The following is a 22,259-nucleotide window of genomic DNA, read 5'->3' on the forward strand; positions in this document are numbered from 1 at the left end:
TCTCCAGGATATTGTCTTCTGATCACAATAATGTTTAAAGCAAAAGCTTTAAAGTATAAAATTCATCAATACCCATCCATCATCATTGGGACTTTTTTACTTATAGAAGTAATCATTTTTCGTGTTTGACAAAAAATGTTTTTTAAGGTGACGTTTTTCGCATTATATAGTATTGAATCATGTGCTAACCCTGGCAGAATTCCAGTTAGAAAATAATTTAAAGTTCAATATAGCTTTAATATGTTGGAAAGTAGATGTGATTAAGTGAATGAAATAGAAATATGGAAAAATAACAATCAAATAACAATCCTAAAATTTAACAAAAATAAGAAAACTAAATTAATTTTTAATTGAAAAAACTTTTCTTTTTAATGTGAACAATTAATAATTAAAAGCACATAAATAACAGTATCCAAGAGAAAGTATGTACAAAGTGGTATGTGAATTTCCCACGCTGTATTATCTAAAATAAGTTTACATTAAATGACAGTTTTAGATTAATATGTTTAATCAAAATTAAACAGTGAACAGTGTTAGATTAATATTTTCAGTGAACAATGTTTAAATAACAATAGCATTATTTGATTAAATATGTAAAAACGAAAACATAAATATTGAGTGCAGTCGAAAACCAAGGCTTATCTTTTGTAAAATTCGTGTGTTAAAGTGATTCAAAGCAGAAGAATAATGCATTCTTGCAAATTATAAGATTAGAAGAAACTGTACGTTAGTGCAAACAAACGTAGGCTGATAGGTACAACGGGTCTACCAAAAAAAACAAAACCTAAAATCAATATTTTCAAGAAAAAAACGCGTTAATTTCTAAAAATATTTTATATTCATATGTATTTATTGTTTAATGAAGTGTCTGTGTCTATGTTAGTTATTGTGATAGAATTATTCTGATAACCTAAACTAAAGGTCAAACCATGAGTGTCTAGTTTCAAGATTAGACATACCCCAGTGAAATTATTAACCATTTCCCTTACGTTGTGTGTTCTATCTCTTCATATGTTTGATTTCATTATGATTATTATAACGAATAAGAATTTCTAATACATAAAGTTTCAACTTTAAATAGTATAATGAAGATTTTTTAATGAGAAGAGATAATACAGCATCTCTATTTTAGGCGTCAGTTCCGGAAGTAACTTACTACTCCAGTTTCTAATCAATGAATCACATTATTGCAATTTCTTGAGTTCTTTTTTTTTCTCATAAATTATCTTTCTAAACCTGCATTTTCTTTCATTTGTAGAATCGTTCAGAAGCTGAACAGGTTTCTAAGTACTAAGTGTTACTAACACGAAATACAAAGCAAAAATAGCCTATGGTAATAGTAGTAGCCTATGAGAAACGTAGTTTTTGAATATACTACTGTTTTTTTCCAAAACATTTTTACGAATTAAATGTCTTTAAGAAAAATAAATAAGTTTTTCTTAATTTTCACATCATTTGTGCACATTTCCTTGCACAAAACTAGGTCATCATCATTAATATCATTTCATTTTTATTTAAAAAAAATATTATGCAGAGAAAGAGAGAGAGAGAGATAAAAGAAATCATTAAACCAATAGAATAATTCGCCATCGAATCATTCTCTATGTCAGCAATTGTTCAAGAAATGGTTTCTTTGACCCACTTGTTGTTGGTTGTAAAAGATACTTTCTTAAGTGTTTACGATGATGTATATGAATTAGGGGTGAACAACCCTTCTTAGTAAGGGAGCTCTTAAAGAAATGGATGTGTTCCATTCATTCGGTCTTGCAGTCTAATCTTGTTTAGTATTTGTGCTTAATATTTTGATTAATACTTCTAATTATTTTGGTTTGAATATTTCTGTCATTTGTGAAAAATCATTGTTAGTTAAATCCCTTCGAGTTGGTTAAATTAATAGGTATATGTATATAAAATAAAAAGAATATGTATATTCAGTAGGCCTTTGAATTCAGTTAATAATTTGACAATGAACTGATGCAGGTATTTCTCTCGAATATTCTCAGAGCTGCCTAAACTAGTGCAACCTGATGGGGCAACTGGCTAGGATGGGGTGATCTTCTTTCTGCAGAAGTCTGGAAAGAATCTCCTAAGACCGTCCCACGTGCACTACTTATTTAACAGACAGAACTTCAATAAAATAGAAAATTATTTTAGAAACCTTTTAACTCATGGAACCTGTTTAAAATTGATGTCTTGCTCTAAACCCCTCATGGTTTATCTAGACACTCAAGTCTGCTTCAGCTGAGTCCTGTCTCCATTGTTGCAATACTCGCGCACACAAGATATCTCTCTGCAAACACCAGGTGAAATAGACGGGCACTTTAGTTTTAAGAAATTAGTTAATTAGAATTATTGAAATATTTGTTTGTTAATGCTTCAGATTCATCCCTGCAGATAATTCTTTTTTAAAAAAATATGGTGGGAAACAACTCAGTTCGAGTATTTATGAGAAAAATACTTGCGTCGGTTCATTGTCATATTATTAAGTATAATTTCACTCATAAAACGTTACCGAGATTTTATAATTTTAATTAAGTTAAAAAGTTTGAATAGTTGAAGGCCATAATTAGAATAAATTAGATAAATTAACAAACGAAAGAAAAATAGTACGACTCGCTAAAATTAGAAATAAATCGTACTTGTGAGAAGAAAGAGCGAAAACAACGTCAGATGTCAAATTGTGTTCTTTATTAGAAGCAACAGTATGACATCTCCGTAGCCACTTTCTGACAGTTAAAGAAGGTGGAGAAAGAAAGCTTCCGACCTTTATAAATAACTAAAAAATAAAACCAGATTTTTACTCGCATTTTTTTTCGGGAGTTTAAAAGCTAACATAGATTATAATTCTTCTTTTTTTTTTTGTAACACTTCCGGCATTAAAAATCCAGCATATCCTAGAATAATTAATAGTTCACGAACTTTAACCTATAGAAGATTTATTAATAATTAATGTTGGAATTTGCCATCATGTATCTGTAATTTTATTTTCTTATACGAGAGTAATATTTTGTTTTTTTTGGCGGTTTACTGTAGTTACTACATTAAAATTTCAATACTACAAAAGGTAACTAAACCTAAACTGGGCAGAGAGGCAGTTAAACCCTTTCGCAGTAAGTTAAGCTATATAAGGTTGCGGAAGTATCTTGACCTCTCGCATGACCAGTATTCCCGTTTAGAGACGATCAATCACACACAGGTTTGTTGTTATTTTTTTTATTTTATTTTTGCAAAAGAAGCAACCCGCACGTGTCCATGAATACTTCAGTTTCTGTTTCTGTATCATTCATAGTTATGCGCAAAAAAAAGAAGGTTTATTAGCAATAATTATTCATTTACACTGGTCTGTAATTTCCAATGAATATCTAATGAGACAATAGAAGCAGATAAAACTTTATTTAGGTTTATGTTCTATACACACGTAAACAGCAGTTTAACCTCTCTCAAATTAATTACTGCAGGTTAACACTCCCTACTAGCTCTATTTTCATTATTTGTTCTTTATTTTACTTGTTTTTAAGAGAAAGTACTGTGATCATGTAAAATTTTGAAAGTGAGTGGAGTTTCAACGGAAACACCTGCTTTGAGGTAGGTTTATTCCCTAGGTTTTGTGGTGTCACACAAGCAGACTAGTTTTCTAAGATAACTTTCTAGTTTCGGATGTCTGTTACCAAAATTGGGACCTCTGGGCGGTCGTTGGACATCCAAAAACATTAGCAGGGCGAGGCCATTCACTAGGGAATTGGTTTGAGGACATACTTCCACCGTGACTTTTGGAGCTTTTGATCTAAAGAGATGGTTGCCTTGGGTCAGCAAACGATACATCCCACTAGCTTCTGCTTCTTAAGCAAATGGAACACCTCCTAGTTATCTTGCGAGGTGTGTAGTCGTCCGACTTTTTATAGGTGCTGGGATAGGCTTAGAAAATGTATCCTCAGAGAAGCGGATTAAGCTCTGCGTAGATTTTGACAGGTTCGAAGCCTGCTCAGCCTGGAGCCAGACCAGTAGAGTTAATAATATAAAGGAATTCTCAAAAACAAAAAATTTCTCACACTTGCGACTCCCTCTTCTCGAAGTACTAAAATCGACTCCCTCCATGAAACAGCTTCAATAATCCCCTATATCCGATACCGTCCACTCTAGATTCTCATTCTAACCCAACTCTATCGCGAAATAGCCACCTACGATCCTTCCATTCATTACAGTTAAACATGTCCTTCTCTAACTTTTTCCACCAGCTGAAGGCTTTGTATATCTTTTCCTGCAAATAATATCCTTCCCTTCCTTAGCGTTTCCTAAACTATATAATGAAGGTTGTGTTGTAAACACTTTTACACTTCTGGTTTTGTAAGTAATACACATATTTTGTAGTAAAGTTTATATCTATAAAAAAATAAAATAAAATGATAGGTGGAGAGGAAACTGATTGCAATGTAAATGCCATGAGGAAGAAACAACGTAACCTCTATTAATAAAGAATTTCAGTTTCAATTTTTTACTAAGTTGAAGAAAAATTCCATTTGCTTTTTTTGAGCTATTAATAATTTCATTAAATTTTCAAAATTAGTTTTACAGGGTTATTTTGATATACGCTGTTTCTTAGTAGTGGAAAGGTTCTTATATTTTTAGCTTCTTCTTAAATGTAGTTGTTTCATTTTTGTGAATATCTTTTGTTAACATTTTCTATTTTGTTGCATTCATTCTATTGTATTTAATTATTGGTAAAACATTTAAACAATTGTAAATAACTAAAAAGTGAGGGTAAAAATTAATAATATTAATGTCACTTTTTTTTAATAAGAATAATTATTAGATATTCTTGATAACTATACTTAATATTGTAAAATGATATCAATAGGTCACCTTAGTAGTTTATTCTTTGATTGTACTGTTTGTTCGTAAATATTTCCATTAATGTCTCTCTCGTTTTCATAATCACTTTATTTTGGAACTCAGACATTGTTTAAGAAATTAAGAGTACTAATTCCAATATTTTTTCAAGTGCTGCGTTGGATTCTAGTTAATAAAAAATAATCTGTAGATTTTAAATTTGAATTTTGAGTTAATTAAGCGAAAGAACTTTGCAGTGAGTTGTAATTATCTCGTGTGTAAATTAACCAGATATCAGAAATTAGATTCCATATTAGAAAATTAATAAAAACATAATCAGCTTATAACTTTTCACAATAAATATTTATTTATACAAGAAAGGCAATTCAACTGTCATGACAGTAACATTTCTATTATCATCAATTGCAGGCTTGTTCACTATTTTTTTTTTTAATAAGAACAGCTAGTTCTCTAGATTGTCGTGCTTGGTTTTGCAAATAATTTTTGAGAAATCTCTTGAGAAAATAGAAGACAACTTTTATTAGAAACATTTTTCAGAAAAATTCAATCACTTCTGAGGAGCTTTGTTTTATTTAAACTGTTATGATCTGTGAGGATCGTCAGTTTTTTGGCTAATTAGTCTTAATTATTTTGAAATTAATTTTAAGGGAATTTGAATTGTTTTAGGATGCCTCATTTTTCTTTAATGTTTTTATTTCAGTGAACCTCTATTCAAAACTAATTCTAAGAAAATATTAGTAGTTTTAAAGTATTTCAAATTAATTTTCATAAATAATTAACTTTAAGTTGGTAATTTTATAAATTTAAAGTGCAATGTTTCAAGAAATGCGCGAAATCATTTAATTCCATTTTTTAAAAGTACCATGAATAAACCAGAAATCTTTTTTAAAAAAAGTTACATAAATAAATTTAGTTAAATCTAAAACACAGTACATACCATTTTCTGAACAACAGCTCCATCTTGTTGAGTGGAACATCTTCAAACACAAACTGTTTTATCGATGGATCTTATTTTCACCCAAGTTGTATATGTTTTTCTGTGTGCGTGTTATATTTGAATGGTGAGCGTGTAGATGTGATAAGGAAACAACGGGTGGCTGATCACTACTAATGCGTGCAATTAAGAAATCATGTACTAACACTGCCTAGTGCAGTTGCTGTACTGTATGGCGGAGATTTGTCTACCAAACCGATGTATATTCACAGATAGAGGAAATCTGATGAAAGTTGTTTTGTTACAATGAACTACTAATAAATCAAATAAAACTAATAAATAATACTATTTATCTAATGTATATATTGATAAATAAGTAAAAACTAATTTAGTTGATAAGACTTTAAACTGGGTAGAGTTTAAAATGTTTTATTGTTTACAACATAATGCTGCACAATTTTTTCAAGGGTCAGCTAAAGTTTTATTAATTCTCACATTACTAGTTATGGAAGAAGTACGCTTAAAATCTATGTTCCAAAGAGAACTTTTTGGATAATGGTCTTATTAGTCTTTTCGAAAACTATACAATAAAAACAAAACAAAAATAATTAAGGAAGCTCAATGTTCTTATTTTGATTGCAAACCTCCATGGGGTCTGATTTAGTACAGAAAATCCCTTAACAGTTAGAGCCACTTTATTGTACAATAAGTTTTTTTAAATTTTCATATAAATAATAAAAACAGTTTTCTTTACACTTGGTACAATTACTGCGTACTGTAAATCTACAATTTTTATTCGAAACATTTTTCCAGTAAATTTCTATTAAAGGCACTTTTGAAGGAGTAAAAGTTCCTTTGCATTTCTTTTAAGAACCATTTTAATGGAAACTTTTGAGGTATTGCTTTTATAAAATTTAAGAGGATTAAATGAGTTCCAAAATTTATTAAGTTTGAAGGAAGTTTTGTGTCCGGAAGTGAGAATTTTTCCTAGGTTACTTCAGTTTTTTCGCACTTTCCGCAGAAACTACTTTAGCTGATTTGTTAATTACTTATCATATTAATATTATATAATTATCTTGTTACAGCTCCTTCAATGATGTCCTGTCAAACAGTTCCGATTGGAAACATGATCCTTATAATCAAGAGGATAACATCAATGTTGTTGTCAGGTAAGATATCGCGATTAACTTTATTTTAGTGTAAAATTTATATGGATTTTTTTAAAGGTCTTTTGTTTGAGAATAGTGTGACTTTAACTCGACACAAAGGACATGATGAAAATTTAAGTTAAGATCATTGAACATATAATCTAAATGATTTTTGAAATTTAATATTTTAGTACTAATGTACTATTTAGTACAATTTATAGTATTACTAGAGCTGATGTAGTTTAAATCATCTTCCTTGCTTAGTTTTTTCCACAATTTCTCTGTAATACCAACAAGAATAAAGAACATCTTAGCGAGGTGCACATCTGGTCATGTGTTTCAGCATTGCCGGTGACCTAGAGAACACCTGTCTTCGCATTAATGCTTTTCTTTCTAACTTTCGATTATTATTTTTCGTTTCATACAGTCGTGGCTTCGTTGCTGAATCAGAGATGCTGGTTTATGAAGTAATCTCGAACATTCAGTTAAGTGATTATGTTCTGTTAGGTATTGAAATTTTAGGATCAATTGATTAGGTCAATTCCTTCCGAATCATCTCAAAATCTTGGATAGTTTCAGGAATGGTATTAACTCCAAAACTTCTTCCCAGGGCTCTACATCTTTCTTGGTTAATGGCATGTCCTCAAAAGGGTTATTTGTTGTTGTCTTTCCTCCCTTTGTAATTATAGGTCACTACGTTACTGGATTTTTTGTTTCTTGTTTTGTACGTAGTTTATATAATTCACATGTTACTTTTGTCTGTGGGAAAATTAAAAGAAAAGTCAGCTTTATTCTACAGTTATTACCAGTTGGAGAACCTAAAAGCTTAGTTGGTAAATTTGATGTAATATAAGCAAAAAAAGGAAATACAATAGTGAAAATATAAAAAGATATTTCAGTCTACTAACTCTTGAAGAAAACAGAACCTTTCTTTATTAGGCCGAAAAAAGCTCTGCTGAAGGCTCAACGGTTCGCCCAGCCAAATAAAGCCAGCCAAAGTAGAGAGTAATGGAAGAGAATGGAAAATATATACACACAAAACTTAAATTTTATTTTGACTATAGTAAAATATAGTAATCTGTAAAATATATATATTTTTTGAATATTAAATATGTGAAACCGTAGCAATATTCTTGTTTATTCAAAGTTTTTAATTTTATTTGATTTAAAAGACCAATTATTTTTTTAGATTATAAACTTAGGTGTACGTTCTGATGCTTTGCTTGCCTAAAAAAGGCTATTTGTATAATTCATTACCTTCTAAGGATTTATAAATAAAGCCCCAGTCTTCACGAAGTTCAGGGTTCCACTGTTTCATGATTCCATCAAGATCACAGAATGAAGGGAAAACTTTGTGACCTGACAAAGCAGGTCTTCTCAAATAATTACTGAATAGTCGCTAATAATTTAATTCGAATTTAATAAATTCATTTGAGAAGGCAGCGGTGACAGCTGATTGTGACAACAAAGTGTAACCTCCACATGGACTGTACTGCTCTCATATAGCACTCCTCCATATATTAAAACACTCATGAAAGCATACTTTAGTGACGAAACTATAAGCAAATAGGAAAAAGCAAAGTTTAAAAGATACTAGTTGCAAAAGGAAGGTAAATAACAAGTAATCAACCTACATCTTTCATAATTTCCTTTTCTGTAAATCTTTTTTAATGCATAAAGCTGAGTAAATATAAGTTAGAGCCTAACTTATTTTTGTTAGGAAAAAATCAAATCATCATGGTAGATTTTCAGTTTACGCGCCAGTTAATGTTTCTCTGTAAGTTCTTTATTTTTCTGTTTCTTTTAATTATTATTAATTTATATCTTATTCTGTTCCCCCAACTGCTCGTAGCTGGTAACGACCATGGTTCTAAATAGAGTTTAAAATAATTAGATTACTCTATCACAATATTAAATAATATTGGCAAATTTTCAAAAGCGATATTTTTTTTTTTAATATCGTGTGAATAAAATATTGAAAATTGTAGTACATTATATTATTAAAAAGAATCGTTCGATAACTGATGTGTAATTGATTACCTATAAAATGGAATCGCATGGAACGATATCATCTCTTTGTGATATGTGTTTAGTACGTGGGCGCCTGTGAAAGGTATAAAATAAATGGGCTGTCCGGAATAGATAATGCTTTTATATATTAAACGAAATACTTTTCTTTTTTTAAAAAAAAATTGTTGAGTACATTTATATAGACTTAGTACACCAACTATTTATGAGAATAATTGAACATTCTATAAAATTTAGTGTCAGAAGTTCGACAAATTTATATATTGCAGCAAGAGAGAAATTCATCGTGTGATGGACCACTACTTTTAAATTTTTCCAGTGAGTGGATTTATGGTTTTATTGAGATTTTTAGGGAACCAGCTATTTCTTGGTGTTGTTTAGATTAATAAGACTGAAGATGTAATTAATTCCAGAGTTGCCAGATTCTCAGACAGCCTGACAAGCCCTTCTAGGTCTATTCAAGAATACTTACGAGATTCTAATAGAAAATTTGCAGCAAAACAAATTACTTTCTTGTCTGGGTGTTGGTGAAATTTGGAACATAAGGACGTTGATATGGCAGAAGAAAGTACACTAGCTAGGAGAGTACTCGAAAAGCCCAACCCTTTTAGCTATTGTCAAACAACGGTTATGTTGTGTTTGTGCAACAAATTCTAAACCACTAACATCTACCAAGTTACTATTCTCGTTTAAATTCGTTCAACCACATATGTCACTTATCAAACCGCCCACATGCAATAAACCAACCAGATATCAAGACAGTAGATCTTACTGGTTGTAATGAATTTGCCCTTCGCACAATTATACTATAAATTTACGCAAATATATTTAAATAATAATTCGCTATCGCTAGTTGAGTATTATCACATCGTGCATGCTGGTTAATTGGGAATGTTACAATAGATCCTTATGGGCTAATTGTTTTACTTCCCTTCTACGTATTCTGTTGCCATTGACAATGAACAATAATTTTATTCTCCCTTATTTTAGTAAAATTACCAAACATTTCCTTTCTTTGAAAGTTTGAAAATTGTACAGCTTTTTTGTGAACTAAATCCCTTCAGAATTATCAACAAACTGCTTGTTATTCATGGTTCTAAAAGAAGTGTAAAAAAATTAAAATCTTGCTAAGAAATACGAATTTTTATAAGAAAATTTTAAATGTTACGCGTAATTTAGTATGTATGTTATTTTTACGTTTTAGTAAGAATGTTTTAAGTTACTAAGGAAGCAGTTATGTTGTGGACCATGAATCGTATTATATATGCCTCATTTTCAAGTACTTATTGTATTTTCATCCATCCTTACCAACTTAAACTAGGAAGGCCTTCTTAAAACAACATTTACAAAAAAAAATTGCCTTAAACATTCGATACTCAAAAAGAATAACCGTTTGCTTACAGGCCTTTTCTCTTTATCAATTATTGATATGACCTATGAATCAAATATTCTATTTGTTGTTACTCTTAAAATGTCAATACATTTGTGGTTACTAACACAAAAATTTAGTTTTAACAGTTTATCAGTTCAAGGTTCTAGTAAATCGTTTTGTCTGCTTTCTCTGTTACGTGAAGACAAAATCTGATGTAGAACGCGCCTGACTTTCAGTTATAATTCTAATTGATTTTTTTTACTCACACTAAATTTTTCTGTAAGTTCCGTTTGTGTAAGTAGAAATGGGAACTTAAATTATTATATTTAATTCTTTCAGAAATCTCCCTGAAATTTTTTGGGGGAAATGTTTTCTTAAAATTTAGATTTTTAGGAATACTTGTGACCTTGTGAGTCCTTTATTATTCCAGATTGTACTGGACAAGGCTTTAATATCACTTTAAGCACTTCTACGAAACTCACCCAAAAAAATTAGTACTGCTGCAGGGCTGAGTCCGGTATTAATAAGTAAAATTTATTTTAGAGAGATGTTGGTTTCCAAACTGATTACCAAGATGGTGATTCTTTATAATCACTCGATTTTAACATATTCTACCCGCACGTGAACACATAACTCTCAGCTTCAAACTGTTTTGTCGTCTCCTTGGAACCTCCTAAATTGAAAAGTTTATTACGACGGAAATATAAAGAACGCTTAGTAAAATTTTTGAAGGTTGAATTGTTGGCAAAGATGCAAAGAAACATAATCTTGTACACAATAACAAAACATTTCCAATTAATATTATAAAATGATTTTATTTTTCAGGGTAAGACCATTAAATCCAAGAGAAATGAAATACAATGATGGTTCAGTTGTGGAATTCCCTGGTAATGGACAAATCTTAGTAAGTTTCAATATTTTATTTGTTATGACAGATGGTTAAATGATTGTAAATCAATAAGTGTGAATAAATAATTCGGTTTGCCCTTTTTTCTTTATTTTCAAGGACAGTGTTTCATCAACACGTCACTACTTTCTATTAATTTATAGATGATACCTTATTGATTAGTTTATTGCGTAGATAAGTATGTCGTAATAATTAGTTCTGTATTTTTAAATTCCATTGCCTATGATAACATTACGATGGAAATATTTACAAATTGTGCTTGTTTGAAATGATGTGTACATACTTGTCCAAATCATTTGGTGTCCCATCATTAGGGCGTGTTATATTTTGTAATTGAACGTAAGTGCATGTATATGGAGTGATTTTTTTACCCACATATAGAAAATTGGAAATATTATTCGAGAACGATCAATGTCACATTTTTGCAACACATTGTGAAATTATATTTTTAAAACAAAATAATAGTTCTGTTGAGGAGGCCAAGACCCACTGGGTTGTGGCACCATGAAAGAAGAAGAAGAAGAAGAAAATGTATTAACTGCGTTGAGAAGAAATATTTATTTTGTTTATTGCCCTTTAATTAAATATAAATAATAAATATTGGCGTTACATCATTTCTGGGAACTTTGTTTTATCTAAGAACGTAATTAAATCTCTGATTATTTATATTGAAATAGTTATTGATTATTTTTATTTGATATGATTCCTAAGAAAGTTGTGCGTAAATAGTTTAGCCTTAAATAAAAAAATTAATCTCCACTTCATTTGCTATTGCATTTGGGCATAATCCCCGTCTCTTCGGGAAACTTATAGCCCGCAGTTGTACATAAAATTTAAAATCATATTACATTCTGGCAGGTTCCAGAAACTGGTACAGACTCAAACTACCAAATTCCTGTGTTCTAACATAAATTTTTAAAATTTTTGAATTTAAAGAATTGTAGAATGTTAATTTATTTTTTCATTTCAGTTAACAGGTTTAAACGATGTTCCTGGCCTGAAAGGGACTAAAACCAAACAGTTCTCGTATAATGTAGTATTTGAACCTGGTGCCACCCAAGAAGATGTATTGCAATATTCAGGCATCACTAGGCTAATAGAAATGGCAGTGGATGGGTTTAGTGCGACAGCATTCTGTTATGGACAGACTGGAAGTGGAAAAACCCATACTCTAACTGGGCCACCATCTTTAGTAATCCATTATTTATCTGCTTTTTATTTCACTTTTACTTTTCATGCGTTAAAATTTTCATTTTAAGTTTGGTTGATTGTGATAATGATAGTTAAGGTCTGGTTTTCATTAACTTTTAATATTGGGTTTTATAATTCAAAATTAGAGTAATCATAATCGCAATTAACTATTATTTACTGCATCTTTGGACACCTTTGTCAGAAACTAAAATAAAGTAAAAATATCGATTTACTAATATTTTTTTCAAAGGTTTATATTTACACAACATGTTAAGAGGTTTCTCTTTATTCTATAATTGCAGAAAAATGCTGCGTAAATAAATATTTTAAATAAGTACTATTTTTATCAACTCTAGTATTGGAGAGTTCGATAAGTTTTGATAAGTAATTTTGACTCTCACGACTCCCCGCTTTGAGTATTTAGTTAAATGATTGGCCATCCAAGCAGGTTCCAGTTGTAACAAGAACTCCCAGGTGCAGCTTGCTGTGGAAGAGAAAATAATGGTCTCAACTCAATTACTTTTAAAATAGTTGTAGACCAGAGAGAACCCTTCTTAGATCCCTCCAATTCTTCTTTAGTTTTAATTTCTCAGTCTCAAAACTGGTTCATGATGGAAACCGGTGGCCCATGTGGTGTTATAGGATTTACTGAATAGCCCTCTTCCTATCCCGGCTTATCCAGGTACTCAGTAGAGCTTCACGTTTTATTCTGAGTCTGAGTTTGTTCATTCTAGTCGTCCCCTCCATTAACCCACTAATTGGGTTTCCTAAATCGGCTTGCTTTATTCGTTTAGAGTAAAGATTAGGCTATCCGAAAATAATTTCCACTCTATGTATTATCCCCTGCCATTCATCTATTTGGAAACAGCGTTAATATTGCCAGTGTTAATAAAATTAAAAACTCCAAATGCCATAGATGTACTTCAAAAACGTTTTAAATTAAAAAATTCTTCCTTGTATATAAAATTAAATGAGAGATAAATTGGCTTTAACTACAATTCTAAAAACAGTTATGGCGTAAAATGAATTTCATATCAAGTTTTTTGCCCGCATCTGCCCACAATGTATGTGCGGGCACACCTACCTGTTAGCATTAAACATCTCATTTTACCCGCTTCCAGTGTTTTTCATTTCCTTAGTACAAGTTACTATATTATATTACTATCATATTCATTTTTTATTTTTATATAAAACTCTTTTATTGTCTCTCTCTCTTTCATATTAGTTCAAATTAAGAATAATGGGGAACATTTAATTTATCTAATGTTTTAAATTTACAAACTTTTTTTTTGTTTTAGTTTAATGGAAAAAAAGTTGACATAAATTCTGAAGACCATGGACTTATATTCAGGGCTTTTTTGTACCTCTTTAAAGTTTTACAAGATAAAAGTAATGTGAACTTCATACTTAAAGCATCATTTTTAGAAATATACAATGAAAAGGTATGTATAATTATTTATAATTCAGAAATTTTATTTTTAAAAAAATAAACTCTCAATCAGCTTTCTCTTACGACCTTCAAATTTCGAATTTATCCTGTTGAATTAAATATTGCATGATCAGTGCAACAAAGCTTTTAAGGAATCTTTCACGTCTCAGTTTCCCCTTAAAATCTGTTTTCATTAAAGGAATTTTCAAAGAAGAGCAGTGGATTTTAGTGTAGAGGTGAAAGCTATAACTTCGAATTTTCGTCTACATATTTATAATTGAAGTTATGTTGGAGGTAGAAATCATAGACTGAAATCGCGCTTAAGGGCAGAATTCTGAAGTTTAATTAAGCACACTCTTTCGGAACCCTCTAAAAATGAATTTGTTCAACGACCAAGGCACATTTCAATAAAGTTCAGAGGTCGCAAATGGTTTAATTAAGAATATACATAATATCAATTTTCAGTTCTTCAGTTTATCTCAGATCTTATCGCTGATTTTCACTGTGTTTAATATAACCCGTTAAGTAAGCTTATTTATTATTAAAAAATAAATAGTAATCGATTTGCAACATGTTTACATTTCTCTTTACGCGCTCTTTTTTGTAAAAGGAACTATCATTTTTATTTCATTCATTATTATTTTGCGCTTTTGCTGAAACAACTAAAACACTTTTATCTTGCCTTGAATAAATTATCGCTAGTCAATAATCATAAACACTTATTGATTTTACTTCCCAAAATGCTTCAATATTAGGCTTACTAGTCAATTATAAATTGGGGACATTCCACATATTCTAGTCTAATAATAACTTCTCTTTCTCTTTGTATTTTAAAAGAATTTCTTCTTCTTTTTTTTTTTTTCTTTATTTAATGTCTTTGCTTTCTTCACATTCACCTTAGATCAATAATAGTTGGACAAAATTATAGGCTCCAATTTGAGTTTATGCTATTATTTAAGAATGTCGTTATTGTAGGAAATATTGATAAAATAATTTGCACTGGGTATTTAGTTATTTTTTTTTAATTTTTATTTTTTTGTTTTAATGTAAACATTCTGATATTACAGTTAAAACTTTTTAGGAACAATAGTTTTAGTACTTACTGAGTTCAATAGTTAGTTTTTTTTTGTTTTTTTTGTCACAAAAAGTATTTGAGTTAAAATAATATTTAAGACTCATTCATTATCAATTTATTGACTTACATTATCAATTTATTGACTTACATTATCAATTTATTGACTTACATTATCAATTTATTGACTTACATTATCAATTTATTGACTTACATTATCAATTTATTGACTTACATTATCAATTTATTGACTTACATTATCAATTTATTGACTTACATTATCAATTTAATAGTTAATAAATATCCTGTACTAAACCTAGGAACTATTTAATATTGGTCACGGCAATTTGCTTTAAAGGTGTTTCCTTCCGTGGTCTATAAGTCAGTTTAAAATAATTAATATAGAGTTAGAACAAAAAAAAAAAAAATTATGGAAATACCCATTTTCGCAACAGTTAAATTTGTGAAATGCTTCACTGAAGCAAAATAAAACTTCTAACTTATTGTTTAATTTAAATTTACGCAACCTTGTCCCGAATTTTACAATAAAATTTTTATATTTTAACTAATCAAGGCTGTTTATATAGTTATTTATTTCATTTAAAGGTTGGCGAAAAAAAGAAAATAAATAAATAAAAACTAATTTTCTAAACCAAAAAAAAAGGTGTAACTTCGTTGGTTTTCTACAAATGATGAAATCTTTCTTGTTCTACCCACTTCTAGAGCCTGCACTCAAAGTTCAGTTTCGCACTTGTCATTATTTCTTAGGAGGGTCATTCCATGTCAAATCAACACGGGGTCTGAACCTCACCATCTCGGATTTTCTTGAAATTTGGCACATGTGTACTATTGGTATAGACTTGGAAAAATATGAAATTTTACTGTGATATGTCAACTGGTTTATGAGTTAAAGGGCTGTAAAGTTGCCAAAAATGGGCCGAAAAACAGGGAACCCCGTGTTTTTGAATTACTGTAGAAGCTTTCCTAATTGAGCTACAGACTTGGGATTGGTGTCATTTTATAGCATATATAATGCCTTTTCCTGTGATATGCGACACCATATGGGTTAGGATAAATAAAGTTTGTTAAATTTAAATTTAAAATTTTAATTTTAATTTTTTTAAAAAGTACATATTTTAAAATTTTAAAATTAATTCTATGAATAGCTAGTAGTGTTATGAATCACTGGGCAAAATATTAATTTGGGACGACAATGGCTTCATTGTTAAAAAAAATTAAGACTAAAGCTCCAATCCGATTAATTCAACTCTGAATTCATGTTAATACAATAATGCTAATAATAATTCCACTAATAAGTCCAAAGTAAAACATACTATTAAGTAATAGGATCTCTTTATTATTTTAAGCTTGAAAACGCTTCATTTGTTTGACATGCGTCACTTTCTAGAGGGACATATGTAAGTTCTTCCAGTCAGAGTCACAGGATCAATTTTTATCAAAACATCCACTACTGAGACCCAAATAATATCGGCATTTCTTGGATGCGAGATGATTTAGAGGGTCCAGCTGGATGAAGAAAAGTTACTTTTACTTCATCAAGTTCTTCATTTTTCTCTAAAACATATCCAGTTTCTTTATAGACTACACTGATATAACCTGATATGTCGGCTAATTTTAGTTTATCAGGGAATTTTGAAACTTCCATTTCGCAAGCTTCTGAGTTCATAGAAAAGTTTTTAACCAATATTTTGGATTTACTTCTGGGAATGGAAGCATGGTATTGCTGTGTTCCTTTAATAGCCAATGCTTGAGCAAACCAATTTTTTAAAAAACACTCAGATTCAACATAGTCTTCCTGGGTTGAATATGCAAAGTCTCTGTTGGTGATGTTTTCTACTGCCCACTCAAAAAGTTGTAGTGAAGTTTGAATTTGATTTTCATAGGGTCGTTGCAAACTGGCATGAGCTGCCAGACTCTTTACCGAACCCTCTACGCAATCACAAGGCCCTTTGCCGACTTAAACCAACTTAAAGAGGCTGATATCTCAGCCAAAGAAGACTGTTCTTGAACAAAGATATTGAATTGAATTATTTTTGTACAATTTGATTAACTGCATAATTTCATTAAAATAATATATTCTAATTAATATGAATAATTACTGTAATCATAATTATTAATTCCAAAAATGATTTCAAAATCAATATTTTAAATCTTAATAATTATTAATTATGATTCATTGATTCATTATTACTATTTTCAATTTATTTATCACTTTAATTTTATTAAAATATATTTTCCATGAAAAGGAGCTTTAGTCTTAAATTTTTTTAACAATGAAGCCATTGTCGTCCCAAATTAATATTTTGCCCAGTGATTCATAACACTACTAGCTATTCATAGAATTAATTTTAAAATTTTAAAATATGTACTTTTTAAAAAATTTAAAATTTAAATTTAACAAACTTTATTTATCCTAACCCATATGGTGTCGCATATCACAGGAAAGGGCATTATATATGCTATAAAATGACACCAATCCCAAGTCTGTAGCTCAATTAGGAAAGCTTCTACAGTAATTCAAAAACACGGGGTTCCCTGTTTTTCAGTCCATTTTTGGCAACTTTACAGCCCTGTAACTCATAAACCAGTTGACATATCACAGTAAAATTTCATATTTTTCCAAGTCTATACCAATAGTACACATGTACCAAATTTCAAGAAAATCCGAGATGGTAAGGTCAAAAATGGTCTTTTTTTGTGTTGATTTGACATGGAATGACCCAGGAACACCTGCAATTTCCGCGTGAATCCATTTCTCAGCTCGACTTCATGGATATAAAAGATAAGTGCGTAGATTCGTATATTAAATTAGAAATTGGGGTTTATGTCTTTACTTTTCTCCAATGAAGTAGAGTAGGGTTCAGAACGCTATATTAATATGCTACACAATATCGAAGGCTACAGGATATCATGGTTTCCTAAAAGATAGAGCCACATGACAAGGGATGTCACTTTCCTGATTTGGCTCTTTGCTGCTTCTTTAAGGGGTTACCTCTTAATTAAAGTCTATGTTAAAAAGCTCCGTGAAGTATATATTAACAAAGATCTCGAAGAAATAGCAGAACCTTGAAGAACTATCAATCCTACGATAAAAAATTGTAATTATGGAATTAAATTTGTCATATATTAATGAAAATCAACATTTATTTGGAAACACGCGCTTATTATCTATCACTTACGCAAAATTATTTTTGCGCTGCCTGCAAGTTTATATAATCTTATAAAACAAACTTTTTTTTATTTTATTTTTGCAAAGATGGATAATTCGATTTATCACACCCTTGTAGTTTCAACACTTTCATGGTTTTCGGATGCTTATTGTTTTGATCCTCGAGTTTATAGTTTGTTCTTCAGAGTTATGGAATATTCTTTATAATTTCCTTTTTCTACCTTTGTTTATTCTATTTTGAAGCGGGATGTCTGAAGCTTATACCACTTTTTAAAATATGTGCCCTGGCTAAATAGATTAAAGATAACGTTATAATATTTGTTTTTTATTTGCAGGTAATTGATCTACTTAATCCAGGTAGTGCACGTAAGCCTCTTGCTGTAAGATGGTCAAAAAAGTCTGGAAGATTTTTTGTAGAAAATTTGTTTACAGTTGATTGCGAAGAATTAGATGATTTATTAGCCGTATTAGAAGAAGGTATTAGTTAATTTCTGAAGTTGTTGTTATAGTTTATTATTTATAGAATAATGTGATAGCATTGATGTTCAAGGTATGAGAAACAGAGCGGTAGGATCACATACAATGAATGAACATTCCAGCAGAAGTCATACTATTCTTACTGTTTATATTACTTCTGAACAACAGGTAAAACCATATCAATATTGCATTTATATCAAATTAAACTTAAGATAGAAATTTTTCTTGTTAACAATATCTTGGAAAATTCTAGATGGAGAATGGAGTGTTCATAACAAAACAAGGAAAAATAAATTTTGTTGATCTTGCTGGCAGTGAAATGACGAAGAAAACCCACAGCGAAGGAAAAACATTAGAAGAGGCAAACAATATAAACAAAAGTCTTATGGTTTTAGGTTAGCTACTAGACTATATTCTTCTATTTTTAAAATTAGGAAAGTAAATTAGTGTATAGTAACTTTTCTAGGTATCTTTCTACCTTAGTAGCAGAGGTAAACGATGACGAAAAGGAGGATTGCATCCGATCAGTTAAACCTATATTTATAGCGCAATCTATGTGTAGCAATCGAATCACTGATAGGAAAAAAAAAATTCTTCAATCGTGGATTGAACTGTCGAAGCACTGTTGTCTATTTCTAGTTTTATAATCGTGTTTAAAGTCCAGCTGAATGTTTTCTTCTTCTTCTTTGTCTTCTACATACAAAATATGAATAAAGAAGAATTGTGGGAGTGTGCTTTCATTATATAATAAAATAGAACTTACTTCTTCAATGATTCTGCCTGGATCATTACATAAACTAAAATGAATCAGTTTTAAACAATTCTAGTCGTTCCTAAATCTGTTCAAATTTCCAAACTCTTTTTAATGGGAACATAAAATTTAAAAAAAAAATTGAAGGAAGGGAGTTACGCACTTTTTAAGTAATTCTTTCGAGAAATGCTCTGAATTCTTCAGAAATTCGTCAACTTGAATAACCTCTACATTCTATTGTTGCTTATAAATTACTAATGATAAAGGCATTTAAGTGTAATCAGAACCGTTGCTATTATCTGTTGAGTCTACTGTAGTGACGTAAACAAAAAAAAAAAAAAAAAAAAAAAGTCCATCATCGTTACGCTACAATATTATCTATTTTTATTCTGCTCACAAATATGAATGAATGGATGTATGGAATTGCTTAGGCTAAGAGCTATTAAAGAATAAGACAATAATTTATTCAAGGCTAGTAATTATCTATCTACCTAAGTTAATCACAGAACTATAAAAGCACTTTGTTACATCTTAATTTGTCATATAGATTTGTAATTAATTGTTTCCAGAATAATTTAGCAACTTAAATTTTAGTTTGTTTGATCAACTAGGCCAGCCATGTTTATCTTAATATTAATTAGCACCTGGACTAAACGATTGCACCTGCTACTTCTACTAACAGATGCTTGAGTCGACTTTTTTTTCACGATATTATCCAGTATTTGCTGCGCAAGATATTTTCATTATTATTGTTACAAATTTATTGCTTTATTTCAATTGTATCAAATTTTTGGTTTTCAGTTTTAACCGTTTATGCACATTATGAGATCCCCGCGGAAAAAAAAGAAGTTTGACATGCTCGTATCTTTGTGGGCAATAGCAGAAAAACCAAAACCCGCGCCAGAAGCTCCAACTTTATATTTTGTAGAATATTCCACTGGGATCGGACAGTAACGTAGCTAAATCTCTTAATCAGAAGTACCGCTCCATTGACTGGATATTTCACTTTTTTAAAATTTCATCAAAAACGGCTCCCAATGATTTAATCCGAACTTCAAATTCTTATTGCATATTTGTACTCTAATAATGTATAATGATGTAATAACCTCGATGCTACACGTTAAGTACTTTGATAAAGTTCTGAATATTATAAAAATATCAAATAAATCACAGATGACGGCACTGCTTCATCAGAACCGCACGATAATCATTGTGCTGTGACAGAATTTCAAAAGAAATTGTAGGTCTTACTCCCGTTGGAGACTGCTATTTCCCCCATTCGGTTTTTTGAGAGAGAAAAAATAAATAAGAGAAGATAAAAATGTGTCTTGATACTCAAACGATAAGTATGTAAACATCAGAGGGGTGGAAACTAGCATTTATCGCCTTTTATCATTAGTTAAACAACTAGGAAAATGTATTTTCCAATTTTACAATAACTTAGTATTTAATATCGTCATCTAATGCTAGACACGAACATTCCAGGAAACTGCGAGTGAGAACATAAAACACTCCTTTTTATGTGCATGTTTATTATTTCCTATAAGAATAAAAAAATCCTCCAATTTTTATAAACTAATTAATTAGAAGCCATCAATGTTTATCTAAATATAGAATCAATTTTTTTTTATTTTGAATAGGAAAATACTTTGAATATTATTTATTTATAAAACAAATTAGAAAATGTTTTATTTATAAAGGGAAGTAGAAATGTCAAGGAAGAAAATTTGTTCCTTAATTTGTTTTGAATTAAAGAAAAGGTCATGTGTCACTTAGATCGTAGGAGTTAACATTGAATTTTGTTTTCTACTTAGAGAAAGAAATTCATTTTCAAACCTTAAGGATAATCCATTTATATTCCTTCTCGTGTTAAACTGGCGCTAATTTTCATTTAGATCTTCAAGTCAAGTTTAGATGTTCAAGTAGAGAACTGACAGGATTTTAGGAAGTGGTTTAAAGTTGATCTCTTAACATATTTTTTGTCTTTGTTTATTTATTTTTAAAAAGAAAAACCATTCGACGATTCCCTATGGAGGAATGGGCTAGCTATTTCTTAAGTGATCTTAGCGTCCCTGCGCAGATGATGTATGCAACTATTTGTGTTTAGCAAACCCACAGACACACTTTAATTCTTCACTTTACAGACTAGACACATCCCATTTAAGAACACTGACTGTTTATGGTTCCACAGTACAGAATTTAAGTCGCAATGGATTTATCTTTATTCCTGTACAAGCCTAATCTAACCGTCACTATTTTTGAAAAGTACTATTTCAAAGAAAGGAAGATAATATTGACATAGATTTTTTTTTTAACTACAAAATTACATTTATTGCCAAACGAAATAAATTGAAATTGAAAAAAAGTTCATTTGTACAATATATTTAATAACGTTTTTATTTTTCACCTTCGCCAAATACTTAAAATTAGATGGATTTTGTAGAATATACTGTTCTAACCTTCCGGGTTTCACAAGATCATAGATCAGAAAGTGTGCCAAGTATAAAATTGCAGTCACAGAGAATAGAAGTACCCACAAAGATTATTTGCATTTAATTTAAGTTTCATTTTAAACCATAATGTATCTAGCACGTAAGATTTGAGGCCTTATTCACGTTCTTGCCATGTTCTTTTTCAACACGATCGTTGTTATAGTGGTTATCACGGATGCAGGCTCGTAAATCTGTGATGTCATCCACTGAGATCATTAACGTAAATTTCTTCACATAAAGTCGTTAGAGTAAAACTGGGGATCGAGCAAACTGGTATCTTTCTTTATTTATCGTGGCGTCGCCTAAACACGAGACGACCTAAAATAAAAACAGATTTTGCCTTTTTTTTCATGTTTTCTTGAGGTCTAAACTTAACATAATTTGTAATAATTAAATGCATGAATTTTGTTTATTATCAGA

The 22,259-nt window shown here is 30.2% G+C and overlaps 2 protein-coding genes across 9 annotated transcripts in view; one reads left to right on the plus strand and one right to left on the minus strand.

Moving 5' to 3' along the window:
- Myo61F (unconventional myosin 61F) overlaps positions 1-6,083 on the minus strand; it is a 46,676-nt gene extending 40,593 nt beyond the window's left edge. Inside the window, exon 1 of the mRNA XM_074128939.1 lies at positions 5,786-6,083. Within this exon, the coding sequence (XP_073985040.1) occupies positions 5,786-5,825 (40 nt within the window). The 5' untranslated portion in view covers positions 5,826-6,083. The remainder of the gene's footprint in view (positions 1-5,785) is intronic.
- LOC141454567 (kinesin-like protein KIF12) overlaps positions 1-22,259 on the plus strand; it is a 33,509-nt gene that overhangs the window by 2,149 nt on the left and 9,101 nt on the right. For 3 of the 8 annotated variants that reach the window (XM_074128951.1, XM_074128959.1, XM_074128953.1), the window contains 7 exons: positions 6,868-6,951; positions 11,156-11,234; positions 12,208-12,429; positions 13,727-13,870; positions 18,455-18,596; positions 18,670-18,764; positions 18,850-18,991. In XM_074128951.1, the coding sequence (XP_073985052.1) occupies positions 6,868-6,951; positions 11,156-11,234; positions 12,208-12,429; positions 13,727-13,870; positions 18,455-18,596; positions 18,670-18,764; positions 18,850-18,991 (908 nt within the window). Of the gene's footprint in view, positions 1-6,438; positions 6,679-6,867; positions 6,952-8,408; positions 8,541-9,125; positions 9,277-10,484; positions 10,625-11,155; positions 11,235-12,207; positions 12,430-13,726; positions 13,871-18,454; positions 18,597-18,669; positions 18,765-18,849; positions 18,992-22,259 lie in introns of those variants that run through there. The other 5 variants (XM_074128954.1, XM_074128955.1, XM_074128956.1 and 2 more) reach the window with 5 other exon arrangements.

Source organism: Rhodnius prolixus, unplaced genomic scaffold (assembly GCF_049639745.1).
Source record: "Rhodnius prolixus isolate KJV_2025 unplaced genomic scaffold, Rpr scaffold_9, whole genome shotgun sequence".
NCBI classification, from domain to species: domain Eukaryota; kingdom Metazoa; phylum Arthropoda; class Insecta; order Hemiptera; family Reduviidae; genus Rhodnius; species Rhodnius prolixus.